Source organism: Styela clava, chromosome 15 (assembly GCF_964204865.1).
Source record: "Styela clava chromosome 15, kaStyClav1.hap1.2, whole genome shotgun sequence".
Taxonomy (NCBI): Eukaryota; Metazoa; Chordata; class Ascidiacea; order Stolidobranchia; family Styelidae; genus Styela; species Styela clava.
In genome coordinates, this window is record NC_135264.1 from 9,182,641 (window position 1) to 9,203,390 (window position 20,750).

At 33.9% G+C, this 20,750-nt stretch overlaps 1 protein-coding gene and 2 long non-coding RNA genes across 3 annotated transcripts; 1 reads left to right on the forward strand and 2 right to left on the reverse strand.

Moving 5' to 3' along the window:
• The first annotated feature begins 550 nt into the window (after positions 1 to 550).
• LOC120334573 (uncharacterized) lies at positions 551 to 13,253 on the forward strand. The gene is made up of 19 exons (XM_039402079.2): positions 551 to 833; positions 1,874 to 1,996; positions 2,591 to 2,710; positions 2,912 to 3,079; positions 4,099 to 4,263; positions 4,576 to 4,704; positions 5,206 to 5,328; positions 5,890 to 6,057; positions 7,497 to 7,880; positions 8,277 to 8,414; positions 8,874 to 8,999; positions 9,624 to 9,764; positions 9,884 to 10,033; positions 10,443 to 10,609; positions 11,019 to 11,104; positions 11,181 to 11,298; positions 11,760 to 11,868; positions 12,175 to 12,338; positions 12,505 to 13,253. The coding sequence occupies exons 1-19, from the start codon at positions 746 to 748 to the stop codon at positions 12,697 to 12,699; spliced, it is 2,862 nt and encodes a 953-aa protein (XP_039258013.2). The 5' UTR covers positions 551 to 745; the 3' UTR covers positions 12,700 to 13,253.
• Positions 13,254 to 13,439: 186 nt separating this feature from the next.
• Positions 13,440 to 15,500, reverse strand: LOC144411827 (uncharacterized). Its single transcript, XR_013468906.1, has 7 exons — positions 15,442 to 15,500; positions 14,993 to 15,040; positions 14,367 to 14,411; positions 14,027 to 14,074; positions 13,837 to 13,878; positions 13,594 to 13,647; positions 13,440 to 13,477 (listed from the first exon to the last, which is right to left on the reverse strand). It is a non-coding gene; the product is annotated as an uncharacterized LOC144411827 (long non-coding RNA).
• On the reverse strand, positions 15,478 to 16,383 carry LOC120333940 (uncharacterized). Its single transcript, XR_005568328.2, has 4 exons — positions 16,296 to 16,383; positions 16,001 to 16,063; positions 15,809 to 15,854; positions 15,478 to 15,644 (listed from the first exon to the last, which is right to left on the reverse strand). It is a non-coding gene; the product is annotated as an uncharacterized LOC120333940 (long non-coding RNA).
• Between the last annotated feature and the right edge of the window lie 4,367 nt (positions 16,384 to 20,750).

Consider the following 20,750-nt stretch of genomic DNA (forward strand, 5'->3'; position numbering starts at 1 on the left):
ACTGTTCGCACACTCTAATGCAGGGATTTACAAAGTTTTTTTGTGCAATGGCTGATTTCAGAAAATTTACTATTCTACTTCTACTATTATTGTTACCCCCCCCCCCTCCCCCCAAATAATTGACTCTACACAACAAAATATTTACAGCATTATTAATTCAATAAAGTTATGCCCACTTGCGCGAAGTGAGAAACGATTTTAGCCATTTAACAATGTTCGTCGTAGTCTCGAATAAATATTCGACAACTATATTGAAAATATATAATTCCGTAATTCGAACTTTACATCATTGGTACAAGCGAGGGATTCTTTACACTTATAGGCTAACGGCTTTATCAACAATTTATATGCAATAAAAAGCTTTCAATTGAAAGTGGAAACTACCAGACAAATCACAATAAACCCGATCGTTTTACTATGTTTATTGTTTATTTTCGTGGAAGAGATATCATAAGATAGTGGTTAAGACGAGTGTTGAAACATTCTAGTCAACACTACAGAGTAACAGATCTGGAGGGGACGACGATAAAGGAATGGATGGATTGTGTCTATTCAGTAACACTTATTTGGTTGTATAATTCTTGGGCATAGTACAGTCCTTCCCTGTATTTCCTACATTTAGTCAGATCGAGAGAACGTTAAAAAAGGGAGAAGAAGTTCTTATTTCCTTTGAAACGGAAGTAGCTAGCCACGCTGCTCTCAGAAACATTTTTCTGCTTAGGAAGACTGCTGATTTATACTGTGTATGATTGAAAATATGAAGATGTTAGTTACTTTTCTTTATATGATTCTTCTGAACACCGTACTTGAGATTGACGAAGTAGAATTGGCAAGTATGTACTGCAAGACACATATTTCGATTTTGGTTTTATTAGACAGCCTTTGCTGTGAGTTATGAGTTATTTGTTAGTAAGGTTTGCTATCGTTGCACGAGATCAGAGTGGTTCCCAACTTTTTTCGTTAATTCACCTATCTTGGAACTCTTTGTTCCTCCCTCACCTTGCATAAGGGAGGCCCAGAGCAAGCAATTATTTATTAACCTTACTAAGGCTTACTAAGATCAGAATAACCAGTTCTTCAAAGCGTACTCAATTTGTATATCTTGGGCTTGTCGTAGACTCGTAGCAAGTACAAGCAACTCGTTGGTCTGAATATCGTTTTCTCGAATAGCCAATGATGAGAACTGAGGCTCTTAGAGGCTGGCCAAATTCTTATACGAGTTTCGAATTTAATAAGTTGTTATTGTCGAAATGCGACTTTACATACGAAATTTTACGCTGATGGAATTGGGACATACCATACAGTTTGTTACATATTATATGAATTTAGGCATTTGGACTTGAATTATGTTGCAATAACTTTGAATGCTGCTCTATTCAGTTGCTGCCATTATTACCTAAATATTTATATATATAAACTATTGGGTTTCATTCATTTTGCAAAATTTAAATATGAGAATAAACAACATAAGATAGCACACACGATTTATAAGTAATCAACTTATAAAATCACCATTGTAAGTGTCAAGTTCTATTAAAATCATTCTTATCATAAACAAGACGCGTAACGCTCAAATTTATGAATAAATATCGCGTACCAGTTCAGTATGGCCCTAATAACTGAGCACGACGATCGTCACAGACGGAGGCTGTCTGGCATTACGGAATAAAATGTTACCATATAATTTAAAAAAAAAAGTAATACAATAAATTTCGGGCGAAATATCGGGTCCCATAAGAATGCTGTAGTACTATAAATATCTTCTAGCTATCAGTCTATGAGTTGCGAAGAAAAGCGATTTTTGTCAACAACAATGGCAATCGCCTCAACAAGATGAAAATTTCATTTATATATATTTGTTAATACATTTCAGCTTGTTCTGGTTCAAATCGACACAACTGCTTATTGAGTCTTCCGAAAACAGTGAATGAGTGCGAAAAACAACCATTATGCAGTTGGTGCCGAAACCAGAGAAATACGTTAAAATGTCAAACTGGTATATGTTTTTTTTATTTCGTTCTTTAATGAGTAGGATTTTGTAGGCTTAGATGCTTGTAGAAAAGAGAGCGCAATTCTCTAATTTATGGATACGAAAATCGCGCATCGATATCAGTAAGTCCTTAATTGAAAACCGAACTTGCTCAAAGATCGACAGGCAAAGCAGAGGGAAGAGATCAAGCATCACAAAATAAAATAGTGGTTTCATGAAATAAATCAGCAGTATTTCAGATGAAATACCGGTTCGGAAATCCAGAAATCAATCTTCCAGTACTTGGAATGAGAAAACGATTGAAAACATCGACAATCACTTCAACAGGAACAACAACAATGTAGTAAAACGATATAGCAGGGTGACCGAAAACGAAACTATAAATTGCTAGATTATTATTATTTTTTTTTCGAAAAAAAGAACATTCAGTCTACGTTTGAACTTCTGTCTGCGTGATTACACCCAATGGGTTCGGCAATATAAGACGAAAAGTTTTGGTCTTTATACTTCAATATAACGTTAGAAGTTATCGGTGAAAATCTCGTGCAAACTGAGATTGGTGAAAACTTTTTGTTTATTCATTTATTCTTCTTCTTTAAGACGACCTTTCATGTATTGTACCTGACCACGAGGAAATACCAGGAGTTATAACTCAATATGTATGCGAAGTTCTAGGTGGTGTTTTTTGCAAGGGTGACCAATCATGCAAATGTGTTTATCGTAAGTACAAAGGAGAGGTATAGAGTTGTTTTGTAACTTTTACTTTTAAACTAGTCTTTTCTGATATCAAAAGTGAATAATTTGACAATTTTGAATTCAAAATATGTCGGAGCATTTGCTCATAAGGAAGATATTCCACTTCGGCAGTATTGGAAGCGATCTCTTGTTTTTCTAATCTGTGAATTGTTTAATTTATCGTAGCCGAACCAGTTCGTTCTGTCTGCGTAAAGAAAAAAAGCAATCCTGAGTGCCGTGACAGTAGAGGGAATTCCATTATATTTGAAAATATGTGTCATCGGCACGGCTGTGTTTGGTGCCCTTTTGGCACAAGACCTAAAAAACATGCAGGGAGATGTTTCCAAAAACCAGGTGATGTAAAAAATCATTTACGTTGGGATATAAATTCAGAAAATTAGATTGGTCACAAGCCGTGATGTGAAACCGGAAATCTTGTATTCATAAGATTTTCATATGATTACTGATGTGCTTTGTTATTGTGACAAAACTTTTAATAGCGAAAGATATACAAATGAGGAATTATTTCCACAAGATAGTTCATAATTATTCATTAAATATTCATAATTAGGTTTCATTATTTTTGCACCGACGTACATTCGCACTTGTACATTTGCTATGAAATTTGATCATGGGTGCAAATGTGCATGGGTACAAATTACGTGGGTGCGAATATGATTGGGTGTGAATGTCAATGAGTGGAAATGTACGTAGGTGCAAATAAATGTACGTGGGTGCAAATGTTCGTAGATGCAAATATCATAAGTGCAAATGTCCGCGAGTGCAATCTCTATGCGGGTACTGAAATCCGTGGGTGGATATGATGTGTGCAAATGTCCGGGATTACAAATGTACGTGGATGCTAAAATTAGCAGGTACAAATGTCCTGGGGCAGTTTATGGGTGCAAATGTGCTGCCACTTCCTAATTCAAAATTTTGGTATATTTTGAGACAGTAACGCATACTTGCAAAAATCGGAATATCGGTTTGAACTGAAGTTTGCAATGCGGAAAGATCGCTAGAGAAATTTAATGATTGTTCATGCGTATATTTATTGTGTTACACAAATCCTGTTCATAACATAATTTATCGTTTGTGTTCTGCTTCGACTAGCAATTTTAATTCCAAATTCTTTTCTACACGTTGATGTTGACAGGCATTAGGTTCGAGTTTAAGTAGAATATGAGCAATTTCGATATAGTTTTAACTTTAACGCAAGGGAGTTGCAATTGTAATCATTTTTACTTTGCGTAGGCGGGTATCTGCTTTCATATTCGTCGATTCCCAATTATTTAATAAAAATCACTTGAAATTATAAAGCAATTATTCAATTTTGGTATTCATTTTTATTCAATTGTTTGGTATTATTACAGCTGCTTTTTCGACATGCAGCAGCAGTTCCGGTTGTTGCAGAGATCAAAATTGTCTATCGGGACCATTTTCTGAAGCTGAATGTGAACGAAAAGGTTGCCATACTTGTGCGGACGACAATGGCAATATTTTATGTAATTTCGGGTCTCCTCCACCTCCTTCAATGCGTGAGTTTCTTTTTATTTAAACTCTGTTTAGGCTTGGAACTTAGACTGTTAGGTAGAACTTTTCACAACTTTTGATTACAACATATTTTTAGCATCGGTAGCCTAAGTCCAATGATAATAAATTTTTCACAAAACCAATTGTATTAACTCAGTTACATAATGTACAACGCAAGTTTTTCATAAAGTTTGTTTTAAACATTTCGCTGAAACTCAGCTTTTTATTTTTATATTGTCATAAACAGCTTTGACTTGCTGACTAACTGTAAAACTTTTTCATACTTTTAATGATTCCTTACCTATTTATGCTCTCAGAGTGTTCTGGTTCTAGTGATAACCGATTCAATTGTTTGGTTGGCCGAGACAAGACACTTTTCAACTGCCTCGCGAACCCCTTTTGCAACTGGTGCCCGGATCTGACCAACATGCGGAAATGTCAAACAAGTATGGTAGTGAAAATGATCTTTAATACTTACAGAGTTTTTGCAAAGCAAGCTTTTCCTTTAGGATCTATATGTTCTGTATACTTGAAACTGAAAGTATTCCTTATATATATTTTCGAATTGACTTCACTCGCCGGCGGTAAGCGGTAGAAACACTCTTGCCCACCACAGCTTTACTTATCCGAAGGTAGACATCTTCGAATCTAGTGTGAGGTAATTATATTGGATAGGTTTGCTGGATACTTCGTCGGATGGTTCACTTAACCGTTAGTGGGTTTCATCTTCCTTCATTTCTCATAATCATATATATACTGCGATTGATCACCTATTCCCGTTGGCCATAACCATAACCAACCTGGTCGCTGTTCGGCATATGTTTAAGCCGTCAGTCAATACGATAAGAAGAAAAATTTTGCAATGGCTTCATTAAGAATCAAACAAGCGGTTACTTGGAGCAAAATGCTGCCCTATTTCAAATTCCGTTAATAAAAATCCTTTTCAGCAAACCGTGCCTGCATAACACCCGATCACGAAGAGGTTGCTGGTGGACACAATACTAAAGCATCATGCCAGGCAAATGGTGGAGTGTTCTGTGACGGAGATCGAAAAACTAAATGTGTTTACCGTAAGAAAAGGTTCCCTGTTTTCTTTTCGTTTTATCCGTCCTTCCGACAAGCAATCTAGTTGAGAAATCAAAACTGTCTTTGATAAACTTCATTGCATTATAGTGAACGTGGGTATTTATCTCGGGATAAACTCTTGAGCAAGTTGATTTATAAGAATGAATTGAGACTCATAATGAAACTGAAAGGTAGTGCAAACGGTTTTTTAGCAGAAGATACCAACCTGTGTGGAGTAGAATAATTGCAAGACGACCAGAATTTCAAAAACATAACTAAATGATACTCAAATGGTATTTAAAGAAAAAAAAACATAGTATGGCAACAGAGAAGTACAATATGGGCAATTAGTCCCATAGAAACAGAAAAACCTTTATCTTGTCCTTATTTTTACCCTCGTAAAATATAACCACATTAAAAAACTTTTTTCAGCAAAACTATAGGCCTATGATGCATCTTTTTGCTGAACTATATAATATCTTTTGTTCTAAAAATATCAACGCCCCTACACATTCAAAATCCCACAAATTTAGGTGTTAAAATTGCTATGTTTTTTTCCTCAATAGCGGAACGTATTCGTTCAATCTGCTTGAAAAAACACACAAACCAATTGACGGAGTGTACAAATGTTGCTGCAAGAGCATCTGAGATACTTTGTCATCGGGCCAAATGCGTGTGGTGTCCTGCTAACATATATCCAACAAAGCACCGAAATAAGTGTTTCGAGAGACCACGTAAGTTAGATCAAAGTTACTGTATCTGCGCTCTAAGTCTAGGAGACCCTTATTCTCAGTTGTTATGTTTGTTTAACTGTTGCGTTCAATATGCGTTTCACCGAAAACCCCGATTGATGTTTCGTTTCAAGGGCAGTAGAAATTCAACGGGTCGACCGTCGGGAAATTTCTAATTAACTCACAGTTTGTCGCCATTTTCTCGTCAATTAAGCCGAAAATTTCCATCATGGGCGCCTGCGAGCTTGATTTAATCCATATTTTTGTTAAATTTGCAATCGAGAATGTCGTAACGTGAGTCATAGTACTATAGAGTCTACAGTATAGACCAGGAGTATGCAAAGTGCGGCCCGCGGGACAAATGCGGCCCGCAAGGAAAAATTGTGCGTCCCGCGGTGAAGTGCCAATTTTAATTGCTGTGCGGCCAGCTAAACTAGTTTTAATTTAGTTTGATCTAGTTCCATTTGCGTTGCAAAGCTTAGATCCGAGTCCAATGCCTATGACCGGTAAAACGTCTTAACAGCGTAGCGAACAACACGATTCACAGAGCTATCATTTGCTGAGCAGCGAACAATTTTTAAGGGAAATGCGGAGCAGACTTAACGAATTTGTAAGAACGGGCAATTGAAGATTAGGCAACCGGGAAGCAGCTTAAAGAATTCTATCATTGAGAAAGAGATACAGAAGCCAAATGAGTTTTGGTTCCAGCCTATCAATTAATTTTGTCTAAATCCAATATAGAATGGAATTTTACAGCAAATTATTTGAAAATGAATCTTGGCGTATTTTACCGAAAACACCAAGATAACTCTTACATTTGAAAAAAGTCATAGTTTCAAATATGGCACTTTTCGGTAACATATTTTGTTTCTAAATTGGCGTCATATCGAATTGCTAGCACTTTCATTTAAAGCAAATTTGGATAAAAGTAGCCGGGAAGAGAAATTTCTCACTGAATTCGTTTAAATTGAGTGTGACAATATATTTGAATTACAATTTTGAAAAATTTATGCGTTTTAACTCATCATTTCTGCAAGGACCCCTAATGATGACATGAGATCAAGAACGAAAATACACTATTTTGTGCCTGCAACTAATAGAAATCCTATGTTAAATGAAGGTGCGGCCCACGGCTTTACCAAGTTATTGATATTTAGCCCGCCTGCGAAAAAGGTTGCACACCCCTGGTATAGACTACAGCGTTGAGAGAGGGGACTTGGGACTTACAGTTCAAGCGAACATCTACTTATTCGTCTTGTACTACAAGAAGGTCCGTTCATACACTAACATCGATCATAAAGTTTCCCCTTTCCTCTTGTCAGACGTTGTTACTGAAAATATCCCTATTCAGTATTTACATATCTGCCCCATTTAGAATATAATTGCGATTCTATCCTATCTTTAGATAAACAAATTATGGCTAAATTCTCTAATTTATTCAGCAAGAGTGGGTTGTGGACGTGAGACATGCTGTCGAGAGTTCACGTGTCTCTCTGGCCCCAATCCAAATCCAGATCTATGTAAGGCTAAGGGTTGCCACATTTGCACGGACAAGAATGGCGATGACCTGTGTAATTTCGGAGAAGCACCTCCACCTACGACGACTACTTCAACTACGACTACTCCAACTACTACGACTCCCACTACAACTACTCCCACTACAACTACTCCCACTACAACTACTCCCACTACAACTACTCCTACCACGACTACTCCAACTACGACTACTCCCACTACAACTACTCCTACCACGACTACTCCAACTACGACTACTCCCACTACAACTACTCCTACCACGACTACTCCCACTACGACTACTCCTCATCGTGAGTAACCATTATTTGTTATATATATAAGACAATAAAGTTGGCTGTTTCGCACCTTCGTTATGACAACGGTGATGTTACGATATTACTGTCGTCTACTTATTTCGGTGCCTTACGACAACCCATAAATTGAAAAAAAAAGTCAGTATTAGAGTCCCAAGCGATCATTTCTAGTTTTTGGTTATGTCTGTTATTGGTATAGTATTAGATTGTCGTGCTCTTGTAAATCAATATCGATCATTGTTGCTGCAATGCCCTTTTGTTACCATCAAATTAATAATTTATTTCTTGCTTAAATGGCTTCAGGTTGTCATTCATATTTTGCCATTCTGCATATTCAATAATATCGCTATATCGTTTTCCATTTTTTATACAAATCGTTTTTTTTATTTGAAGCTGACAACTGCAAAGTAATCGAGAACAGTGAGGACTGTTTTTCTGATACAACTTCATCTCCTAGCGAAACAATATGTATGGAAATGGGATGTACTTGGTGCCGGAATCCTGAAACAGCAACATATATTTGCAGACGAGGTATACAGCTAATTACATGGAGAATAGTCGTAATTAAAGGGATGCAATTTTAATAAATGAAAGAGTCCATAAAAATGAGTCTCATTTATCTCTGGGTGACTTTACTATGAGCAAATTTTCTTTGAAATATGAATTCCGAAAAAAAATTCTAACCTTTTTTATATTCCACTAAATTCATAATGTTATTTCATAGTTTTTGTAAAAATTTTGACTTCGTTTATCACTGTTAAAAAGTCTGCAATTCCAACCATGACAAATGAACAATTTCCACTCTTGGGAAAATACAACTCCAAATACCAAAGCGGGTGAACTCCACCTCCACAGCCCTAAAGCTAAACAACCATACGTGACAAGAAAGCGTTTCTCGATAAAGAGAAGAATATCTTTTGAAAGCAAAGTCGTTTATAAACTTTATACTAACCGAAAATCGTGAATCTCACCATACTTTTGATTTTCTAGAATCGTTTCCGGATACCTGCACTTCAAATATTCTATGCCCTACTCCGAGTTCGAACACATTCCCAAAATGTAAATCTCGCGGCTGCGAGTGGTGTGGCTCTGAAACCTCATTCGCCGATTGCCAAGGTAGTAAATATTACTCTGCTTGCTGCCTCATAAATTGAATCTAATTATTGTACCGTTATCAGGAATTTTGGTATGAATAACTAAATAACAACACAGTGCATCGTTTTGCTGCAAAGTTTGTTTCATGAATATTTTATTACAATATCATTGCATTTTCATTATTCAAAAATTGGGCAATCAATACTTTTCATTTACAAAGTATATGATCCACATTATGAAAATTAACAGACTCCGTTCCATTTTTCACCATTTGATTCATTTTTGCGATAAGTAAGTGAAAATATTTTTACTGATTTTGAGGGTTATCAGATTTCGAATTTTATTGCATAGTTTCAAAAAAGCATATTTTCGTTGTATTGAAATCACAAACTAATATCTGTCAAATTACAACCGTAGGCTTTTCAATGTGATGCAAGTGTTTGTCACCAAGATCGTCCGTAAATTGCCCTTTCAAGTTGTACAAACTCATGTATTTACATTCAATACCTGCACAGCTCCTGAGACTTTTAGGAGTCCGTTTTAAATATAAATACAGTTCTTTAGCACGGATGATTTTTTGTAAAATCGATACAACGTATTTAAATATATTAAAAACCATTATAATTTATATAAATGATATTTTAGCCTCAACCTATTGCACTACCTGTGATTGTGAGGACCGTGTCAACTGTCATGCTGGATCGGCCGCTGCGTGCGAGGAAAAACTCTGCTTGTGGTGTCCAGCAGCAACTGATTTTAAATGCATGAACTTGGATTCTGAGGGAAGTATGGACCTAACATTTATATTTTTATCGTATGCCCTAACTGTAATATTGGCTAACCGTAGAACACAGTCTGAATTTTTTTGTTCCTCAACTTAATTTTGTAAAAATATTTCATTTTAGTAACTACCCCTGGAGTATGGACATTGTGTTCACGGACATGTGGAACTGGATCCCAGTGGCAATACGATCCGAATTGCAATTTAGAAAGTTTTTATATGTGTCCGAGAATACATAGGTTATGTAACGTAGACGTCATTTGTCCTCCATTTGGTAAGTAATTTTGCCCCGGATTAATTTGTATTAGTCTTTTTAAAGTGGCGTTCTATGACAGTTAGTACTGTTTAATATTTGTGGGTACAACAGTCGTTGGGTAGTCCAGTTGTTCCAGTATTGACGAGAGGGAAAGACAAACGCCCTGGCCCATGATTTCTGAGGTTCTCAGACACTTGAACATCTTTCACATTATTCTCGTCTCTTGATTTGTATTTATTCGAAATCGGCACTTTTATTTCCAGAAAGGCATTTTTTCACTGGGTTTTAAATACTGTTCCAAAGGACCAATTTGTTACAAGCTGCTGTACAATCGGACCTCTCTTGGGTAGCATTATAGAATTTTTATTGGCACTAAATAATGCTGATATATATTCCATGGCAATAATAATAATTTGCACAAATCTAGAGTTTTGCGATAATGGCCATAGACCAAGGCATGTGGATGGCGGAGCATGTTGTGAAGACCACACTTTGAATTGTGGAAGAAATCCTTACAACACAGGTGGAAAACGACGAAAGAAAAGGGTCGTCGGAGGAACGAATATAAATACAATTGAAAACCAACCCTGGCTGGTAAATAATAGGATATGAAATACAGTTAGCAGTTAGATTATTTCACTTATGCCTTCATGTAAAAAGGGTCGACTGCTCCATCACAGTTCTAAATTAAACTCATTATTATTTATGCCTTCCCGTAAATGAAGCTTTGAACTAAAAATCGGATTCATCATCAACTAACCTCTTGCAGGACTTAATTCAGTCAACTCGATTGTGCTTTACTCGATTTCGAACTCAACTCGAAATTTGGATGACTTGGTGTTTAGGGACTCTTATTCAATATCGATAGATAGTAGTGTAATTTGAATGGAATAATATAGCCTGCAGAATTATGTTTAAATCTATATATACTACTATTCTATGTCATAATAGATGGGCGAGCCGAACAAAGATGAAATTTGTAACAAAATAAAACTCTTTTTAGGTCGTTATATATATCGAAGAAACGCAGAAATGTACGGGAACATTGGTTTCAAACATGCACGTTATTACCCACGAATCATGTATTAGGTACGCTCAAGCTTCGTTTTTTAAACATATAAATTGGTTGAATATTGATATATATTTATTTTTGAACTTTTGATAGCGGGAAACTTCCAGCAGATATTGTAGTCAACCTTGAGCAGTATGACAGAGCTAGCCCCCCAACAAACCAGAAAAATGTGGCGTCGTTGTTTACCCAAGGTGATATCGGACTGATAGTGGTATGTGAACACAGTACTACAACTGAAAAATACTATGTTACTATACTATTAAATATTTATCATCGGATCTAAACGAACATATCTTTAAAAAGAGAATCACGCTCAAATGTATGAGACAGCTGAATGTCTAATGGCTAAACGCAGTACCAGAAGCCTACACAATAACATCAAGCTTTCAGCAAAACTATCCATGCAGGTCCAGTTGGTATTGAGTAATACGAAGGGTGACAAAACGCGTTGGTCTGCCGGTATATTTAAGTTCGATATACATCTCACGAACCACAAGTCTTTCATATCATTAATATTTTTGCGATTGTAAATTGTCAAACTAAACGAATAAAACACGACATAATGCTTGTTACTGTATTATTAAACATGACGGTAACAACGCTCAGCCCAAGGTCAAGTTCGTGGGGCTCGTGGGTATACAATTTGAACCAGTAATTGGTGTTATTTTGCAGTTGGATGCACCTGTTGTCACAATCACTACTACAGTTCACCCTCTTTGTCTCCCAGGAGGTGAATTCCCCAAAATTGATACGGATTGTATTATAGCTGGATGGGGGATAAGTAAGTTTTGATTATTTCTTAACAGAGTACAATATGACACAGAGCAGTTGAACGTTTTTATTGTTTTGTTGTCATTTTACCACGCCAATTGGTCTGTAACAATATCGCTAATTTTTAATAAGAGAAAACGTTATCGGATTGTCAAACAATATAATAAAAACCATTTTATGGGATATTCATATTTAAATAGAAATCTACGAACCTCAAATTTTTATCTAAAACTGAATTTGAAACTCAGTTATCTAAATCAGACAATAAACACGGTCTAAAATAACATCTTGCACTGAACTTACAAGTTATTTTCAGCTGACCCAGCTACAACTGATTGTACGTCCCAAGCACACGAAGCAACGGTACGCACATTGTCATGGGGCCTATGCGAACAAGCCTGGACTGGAAGTGGAGTTAGCGATGCCAATAAGTATTTTTGCGCCGGTAATCCAGAAGTAGGAGGACCAGACGCTTGTACGGTAGGTTTTTAAATCATATGATTTTCTCATTCCTGCTACATCAAAACGAAGCATGGGTTGCAATATCCCATTGTATTAGATCCCTGCTTTAGTTCCAGGAAATACATCTAGCTCATTTAAAAATTGTGTTGTGAGTTGTTATCTTCGACGTTTTTTGTTATTACAGGGTGATAAAGGTGGGCCATTGATGTGCCAAAGATGCGAAAACTGTGGATGGTTTCTAGCTGGTGTCGCTACCCCTTATATTGGATGTGGGGAAGTTATGAAGCCTACTGTTTACGCCAGAGTGGACGCTGTTGAGCAATGGCTCGTGAATAATATGGCTGTACCAGTTTTAGATCCCGGACCATATTCTTGTTAAAATGTAATATGTAATAATAAACAAGGGCCCGAGTATAAAATTGATGTCATTTCATCTTCAATTGGCGACTTCCATTTTAAAATGGAAACTAATATAATATACAAATGGTATGCAGCCTATATTTTTGTTTGAAATTTTTAGCCAGTGATTTATGATGAATTTACTTAGTTTTTTACTAAATCTGTTTTCGGTGCGATGTAGAATTATAATTCTTATACGGTTACAATATTGAGACTTGATTTGGAATATATATATTACAAATGACGTACACAACCACTATTACTACATAAATCCGTCTGCAAATAATACTAAATTTATGACCCCTGTATCAAAGAAAGGAGTCCATCCAAAGGAGTTTGGATTAGGCTGTAGAATAGATTATTGGGTCTGCAAGCGACTTACCATAGGCTTCTGGCGTTTTGTTCTTTATGATGTGCTGTCGCTTGTAGTCATTCACCATAATCTTTTTTTTTCATGCACCCTTGCATTTCACTTGGATTGGTAACATGACAAAGCTTTATTACCGGGTGTCCTACCGTGATAAATGTAAGTGACACTCATTTGTAGTACATGTTGGTAATGGAAGATGGGACTAAAATGGCTTGCAAGTGTGTGAATACAATGCTTGTAGTTAAAAGCGCAGATAATTCCGCTCTGTAGTCTATCGCCACCACGAATTCAAAATTGGCACACAATGTTTTTTTTTGTAACATTTTATTATAAATAAATTACAAATAAATTCAGAAAATATAAAATCGGCATTCGCCAGTTCCAATGTCTAAAAATACAATAATAGTTGGAATATTATGAGAAATATTTAGACCAATCAAAAATACAAATCTTTCAATGCCGTAAACGCGATTGTAGGCTATATCTTATATATAATAACCATACCTGATCCCTCCACAACAGCATCCGCCATTACAATATTTATGGCCACGCATATTGCTGAGAATAGAAAAATATATTTGTGAGTCTACTTCAAACCATAACAAGACAAACCTTTTTTTTTCGTGAATAATGTAAATTTACCGCTGACAAAGTTATGTAACTCCATATAAAAAAAATGGATTGAAATCCTGAATTCGCATAATACACACATATATATAATATATATATATAGGAATATTCAATCACCTTCATCAACTATAGTTCTAGCTTTCTCCTTCATCAGGATATCTAAATAATAAAAATGTTACATGAATTTCCTATATTGTTCGCCCTTTTATGGAGACTACTTATTCAATTGAAGTAATAGCACAAAATTTGAAAATAACATACAGACATATTCATCTTTTGATGCACATAATCGTATTGTTATATTTACCTTTTTCGGCAACAGTCGGGATCAAATCTTTTTTAGCCTGGTATAAAGCTAAAAATACAAAAACAGTTGTGAGAATAATTCATCGAGATTTTCGGCATAATGTTTATATATTCAGTATGTTTGTTAAATCTGCAGATTATCATGAGCTATGAGCTAGTAGTATTCCATCTCAAAGTAGGTTATACATTATATACAATACCGCTAAAATCTAGATTTCCGTTTTCACACATATCGCATTTGCAACATCTCACACGTTGCCAGACCATGAGCAGGTAAAGATAAAAATCATTCGTAAATATTAGTTATGCTATCGAATGTATATATCTTTTTAAAATCTTACCAACATGTACCAAATTCTGTGCCTCAAGATCCACAAGAAAATCACCTGGAAACAATTGAATAATGTATCAAACGAGAATATCGGTTGGAAACCGAAGACTTATCGATCGATAGTTAGGGGATCCCCAAAACAGAAACTGCAGTTTTGATTCATCCGCTCTAATAACTTGCACACTGCGCATCGCACACACACACACTCGGCGGGTCTCAAAATTCTCTCGCTTTACAAAAATCTAGATCACTTCATCAATAATCGATTGATAACTTGCTAATTATACGACATAATTCGCCCAAAATCAATAGGCTTCTGGTCCGAGATAAGATGAATGCACATGCTAAATCTGGAGCAGATTCAATCTCGCTTTCGTGAGATATCGTGTGCATCTAACAGACAAACAGACAGACAAACAAATACCTACCAACATACTTACCGATTAAAATCGATAAGTAATAACCAAATTGGTAAAAACAGCTCAGCAAAATTTGCATAAAGGAAAACAATGCATATCTTATCTTGTTATAACCTAGCCATTAATAAAATGACGGCTATTATTATAATGAGAATTCAATTTAAACTGTTTTATATTCAATAGTTTTTTTTTGTATATATAAAGGTCGATGTCAAACCTCCTCCTTGAAGCATCCCTGTCACTGGTCCTGGTTTCGCAACTGATTCTAAAAATTGATAACAAAAATTTGAAAAATACACACTGCTGATCATAAATTAAAACGGGAATGAGAAATAGAACTATATAGACACTAAGTGTCAACAACTTCCTCTTTTAAACTAAAGGCTCCGTTTGTTTATCGTTTTAGTTTCACTTATTAACAAACATATTTTGTCAAAAACTCGAATTGAAAATTATGTGAGTTCAATTTTTATCAGTGAATTTAGTTTGCTCTAACCAACAGCCATCATAACCGTATTGATTGCTTAACTTTTAAACAACAATCCATCAGTTAACTTTTTCTTTGCGAATGATATCCATCGGTACATTCCTCGTAAAGCAGCTGTTTACCCCCAAAGAGTGAGAGTACCACTCATTTCTGGAGTAAACTTAAATGAATATGATTACCTATGAGAATATCTGCTTCCTCATTCTTTTCGTCTGGATCCTCGGTAGTGCCATTTGAAGATTCTAATATAAATATAAATTCGTGATATTTCGATATATACAATAACTATAATATTGATAAAAATACATCCACATTCACTAACCTTCTACGATTTCTTTTCCAACGTCGCCACGTAGATCCTCCTTGGTTGGTATTCCATTAGCTGCAATTCAATAAATTTGAAGAAATAAGTTTACTAAATCAAAGGTATATTAATATGGATTGATTATTTAGAACAATTACAAATAGTTTCTCATGATTATTTTTTTAGACATTTTACAAATATACTAGATTTTAACAATTCAGACGTGAGAACAGTTTTTTCACCTACTGAATCCTCTCTTGGTTCTTCTCTTCTCTTGGTTTTGGATTTCTAAATAAAAGAAAGATGTAATCTATTAAAAATATGGATATATATGTTTGCAGCAAATACACATAACGATTTGTTTACAGTAGTTATTTTCTCGGGCTATCGACCACAACATGTCGCTTCAATGACGGATTTGTCGAAGAACTTACTTTCGGAAAAATGCACGTTAAACAAAACAACATCTCCACGAAGTTTTTGAAATTCTTCCATTTCTGTAATGAAAATATATTCATCTGTAACTAGTCACCATAAAATAGATTTTGTACTGTATTTTTTTTTGTTCTGAACATGCTGAAATGCCTAACATATTTAGTGTCTGGCAATTATTAAAACAAATTCTAAAATAAAAAAAATTTAATTAGGTTTAATAAAATTTGGTCTTGAAGTAATTGAGTATATATCTCTGATTTAACTATTCCGTCATCATACCATGTTATGATTTACCTTGTCGCCACGTTTACGCTTTTCTTCTCCTTGCAATCCTTTTGTCATTTTTGATCAAAAATTGACCTCCGTAGACAACTTTCTGAACAAAATGTTCAATTTGAATCTTATCCTTAATTTGAGTATATAAAATCCTGGTTGTGACGTCATAATTCCAATATTAAATATTTTTCGAGATTAGCAAATATTACTTTACGGCAGGCCTGGCAATGTACACTCCGTGTCCGAAAACAATTTACATGTACACTGTGCGTTTTCGTGCCCAATAACAAAACGATCCATAGGTCAATTTCGTGTCCAGTAAGTAAGTTTCGTGTTAGGATAGGATAGGATTTACATATTTATCCCGGGGGAGAGGAAAGCCGATAAGACGGCTTATCCATATCAAAGTCCTTATATACCTAAGTTGCGCAACAATGGAAATTGGCCGCCATTTTCGATCAATATCGCCTGCGGAGGTTACGGCGCCACTGTCATATAAGCAAAATGCTAGCAAAATCCCGCAGCAAAATATACGATGTCATAAAAACGTGTTTCCACTTTGCGAAATATTTTTAATTATTAACCACAGAGATGTAGAATTGTAAATTGAACGTTATTATGTAGCATTCAATCACACAAAGCATTTAGGATCAAGGGAGAAGTACAACAAACTAAATTTATTAAAATAAAATAACGTAATATTTAGAAAAAAAATGAAAAGTTTGTTAAATTGACACTAAATTTGAACAAGATCTGCCTTTGGGGCTCAAAAAATATTTTGGGTATGGATTTACAACTCAGACATCTTTCCAATCAAATAAAGAATTTGAGAAAAAAATTGATCAGTTTTCTAACAAAATAATTTCAATACAACGCAATAACGTAAATTTCCTAAAAAATCGTTAAATTGACCCAAAATATGAACAAGATCTGCCTTTAGGGCTCAAAAAATATTTTGGGTATGGATTTATAGCTCAGACATCTTTCCAATCAAATGAAAAAATTCGAAAAAAAAGATCAGTTCTCTAACAAAATACTTTTAATACAACGCAATAACGTCAATTTCTTCAAAATCCGAAATATCGTTAAATTGACCCAAAATTTGAACAAGATCTGCCTTTGGGGCTCAAAAAATATTATGAGTATGAATATCTGAATTCATCATCTTTCCAATGAAATAAAGAAATTGAAAAAAACTCGATCAGTTTTCTAACAAAATACTTTTAAAATACCGCAATAACGTAAATTTCTTAGAAATTCGAAAAATCGTTAAATTGACCCAAAATTTGAACAAGATCTGCCTTTGGGGCTCAAAAAATATTATGAGTATGGATATCTGAATTCATCATCTTTCCAATGAAATAAAGAAATTGAAAAAAACTCGATCAGTTTTCTAACAAAATACTTTTAATATAACGCAATACCGTAAATTTCTTAGAAATTCGAAAAATCGTTAAATTGACCCAAAATTTGAACAAGATCTGCCTTTGGGGCTTAAAAAATATTTTGAGTATGGATATTTGAATTCATCATCTTTCCAATGGAATAAAAAAAATAAAATAAAAAATCTATCAGTTTTCTAACAAAATACTTTTAATATAGCGCAATAACGTAAATTTCTTAGAAATTCGAAAAATCGTTAAATTGACCCAAAATTTGAACAAGATCTGCCTTTGGGGCCTAAAAAATATTTTGAGTATGGATATTTGAATTCATCATCTTTCCAATGAAATAAAGAAATTGGAAAAAAACTCGATCAGTTTTCTAACAAAATACTTTTAATATAGCGCAATAACGTAAATTTCTTAGAAATTCGAAAACTCGTTAAATTGACCCAAATTTGAACAAGATCTGCCTTTGGGGCTTAAAAAATATTTTGAGTATGGATATTTGAATTCATCATCTTTCCAATGAAATAAAGAAATTGGAAAAAAACTCGATCAGTTTTCTTACAAAATACTTTTAATATAACGCAATAACGTAAATTTCTTAGAAATTCGAAAAATCGTTAAATTGACCCAAAATTTGAACAAGATCTGCCTTTGGGGCTTAAAAAATATTTTGAGTATGGATATTTGAATTCATCATCTTTCCAATGGAATAAAAATATTGGAAAAAAAATCTATCAGTTTTCTAACAAAATACTTTTAATATAGCGCAATAACGTAAATTTCTTAGAAATTCGAAAAATCGTTAAATTGACCCAAAATTTGAACAAGATCTGCCTTTGGGACCTAAAAAATATTTTGAGTATGGATATTTGAATTCATCATCTTTTCAATGAAATAAAGAAATTGGAAAAAAACTCGATCAGTTTTCTTACAAAATACTTTTAATATAACGCAATAACGTAAATTTCTTAGAAATTCGAAAAATTGTTAAATTGACCCAAAATTTGAACAAGATCTGCCTTTGGGGCTTAAAAAATATTTTGAGTATGGATATTTGAATTCATCATCTTTCCAATGGAATAAAAATATTGGAAAAAAAATCTATCAGTTTTCTAACAAAATACTTTTAATATAGCGCAATAACGTAAATTTCTTAGAAATTCGAAAAATCGTTAAATTGACCCAAAATTTGAACAAGATCTGCTTTTGGGACCTAGAAAATATTTTGAGTATGGATATTTGAATTCATCATCTTTCCAATGGAAAAAAGAAATTGGAAAAAAACTCCATCAGTTTTCTAACAAAATACTTTTAATATAGCGCAATAACGTAAATTTCTTAGAAATTCGAAAAATCGTTAAATTGACCCAAATTTGAACAAGATCTGCCTTTGGGGCTTAAAAAATATTTTGAGTATGGATATTTTAATTTATCATCTTTTCAATGAAATAAAGAAATTGGAAAAAAACTCGATCAGTTTTCTAACAAAATACTTTTAATATAACGCAATAACGTAAATTTCTTAGAAATTCGAAAAATCGTTAAATTGACCCAAAATTTGAAAAAGATCTGCCTTTGGGGCTTAAAAATTATTTTGAGTATGCATATTTAAATTCATTATCTTTCCAATGGAATAAAGAAATTGGAAAAAAACTCGATCAGTTTTCTAACAAAATACTTTTAATATAGCGCAATAACGTAAATTTCTTAAAAATTCGAAAAATCGTTAAATTGACCCAAAATTTGAACAAGATCTGCCTTCGGGGCTTAAAAAATATTTTGAGTATGGATATTTGAATTCATCATCTTTCCAATGGAATAAAGAAATTGGAAAAAAACTTGATCAGTTTTCTAACAAAATACTTTTAATATAGCGCAATAACGTAAATTTCTTAAAAATTCTAAAAATCGTTAAATTGACCCAAAATTTGAACAAGATCTGCCTTTGGGGCTTAAAAAATACTTTGAGTATGGATATTTGAATTCATCATCTTTTCAATGAAATAAAGAAATTGGAAAAAAACTCGATCAGTTTTCTAACAAAATACTTTTAATATAACGCAATAACGTAAATTTCTTAGAAATTCGAAAAATCGTTAAATTGACCCAAAATTTGAAAAAGATCTGCCTTTGGGGCTTAAAAAATATTTTGAGTATGGATATTTGAATTCATCATCTTTCCAATGGAATAAAGAAATTGGAAAAAAACTCCATCAGTTTTCTAACAAAATACTTTTAATATAACGCAATAACGTAAATTTCTTAGAAATTCGAAAAATCGTTAAATTGACCCAAAATTTGAACAAGATCTGCCTTTGGGGCTTAAAAAATACTTTGAGTATGGATATTTGAATTCATCATCTTTCCAATGAAATAAAGAAATTGGAAAAAAACTCGATCAGTTTTCTAACAAAATACTTTTAATATAACGCAATAACGTAAATTTCTTAGAAATTCGAAAAATCGTTAAATTGACCCAAAATTTGAAAAAGATCTGCCTTTGGGGCTTAAAAAATATTTTGAGTATGGATATTTGAATTCATCATCTTTCCAATGGAATAAAGAAATTGGAAAAAAACTCCATCAGTTTTCTAACAAAATACTTTTAATATAGCGCAATAACGTAAATTTCTTAAAAATTCGAAAAATCGTTAAATTGACCCAAAATTTGAACAAGATCTGCCTTTGGGGCTTAAAAAATATTTTGAGTATGGATATTTGAATTCATCATCTTTCCAATGGAATAAAGAAATTGGAAAAAAACTCGATCAGTTTTCTAACAAAATACTTTTAATATAGCGCAATAACGTAAATTTCTTAAAAATTCGAAAAATCGTTAAATTGACCCAAAATTTGAACAAGATCAGCCTTTGGGGCTTAAAAAATACTTTGAGTATGGATATTTGAATTCAGCATCTTTTCAATGAAATAAAGAAATTGGAAAAAAACTCGATCAGTTTTCTAACAAAATACTTTTAATATAACGCAATAACGTAAATTTCTTAGAAATTCAAAAAATCGTTAAATTGACCCAAAATTTGAAAAAGATCTGCCTTTGGGGCTTAAAAAATACTTTGAGTAT

Bases quoted from the DNA above. Each gene is read 5' to 3' on its own strand.
- LOC120334573 (XM_039402079.2), top strand. From the start codon at position 746: ATGATTGAAAATATGAAGATGTTAGTTACTTTTCTTTATATGATTCTT. The intron at 4,705-5,205 runs GTATGGTAGTGA...AATCCTTTTCAG, and splicing joins CATGCGGAAATGTCAAACAA to CAAACCGTGCCTGCATAACA. The intron at 8,415-8,873 runs GTATACAGCTAA...TTGATTTTCTAG, and splicing joins AACATATATTTGCAGACGAG to AATCGTTTCCGGATACCTGC.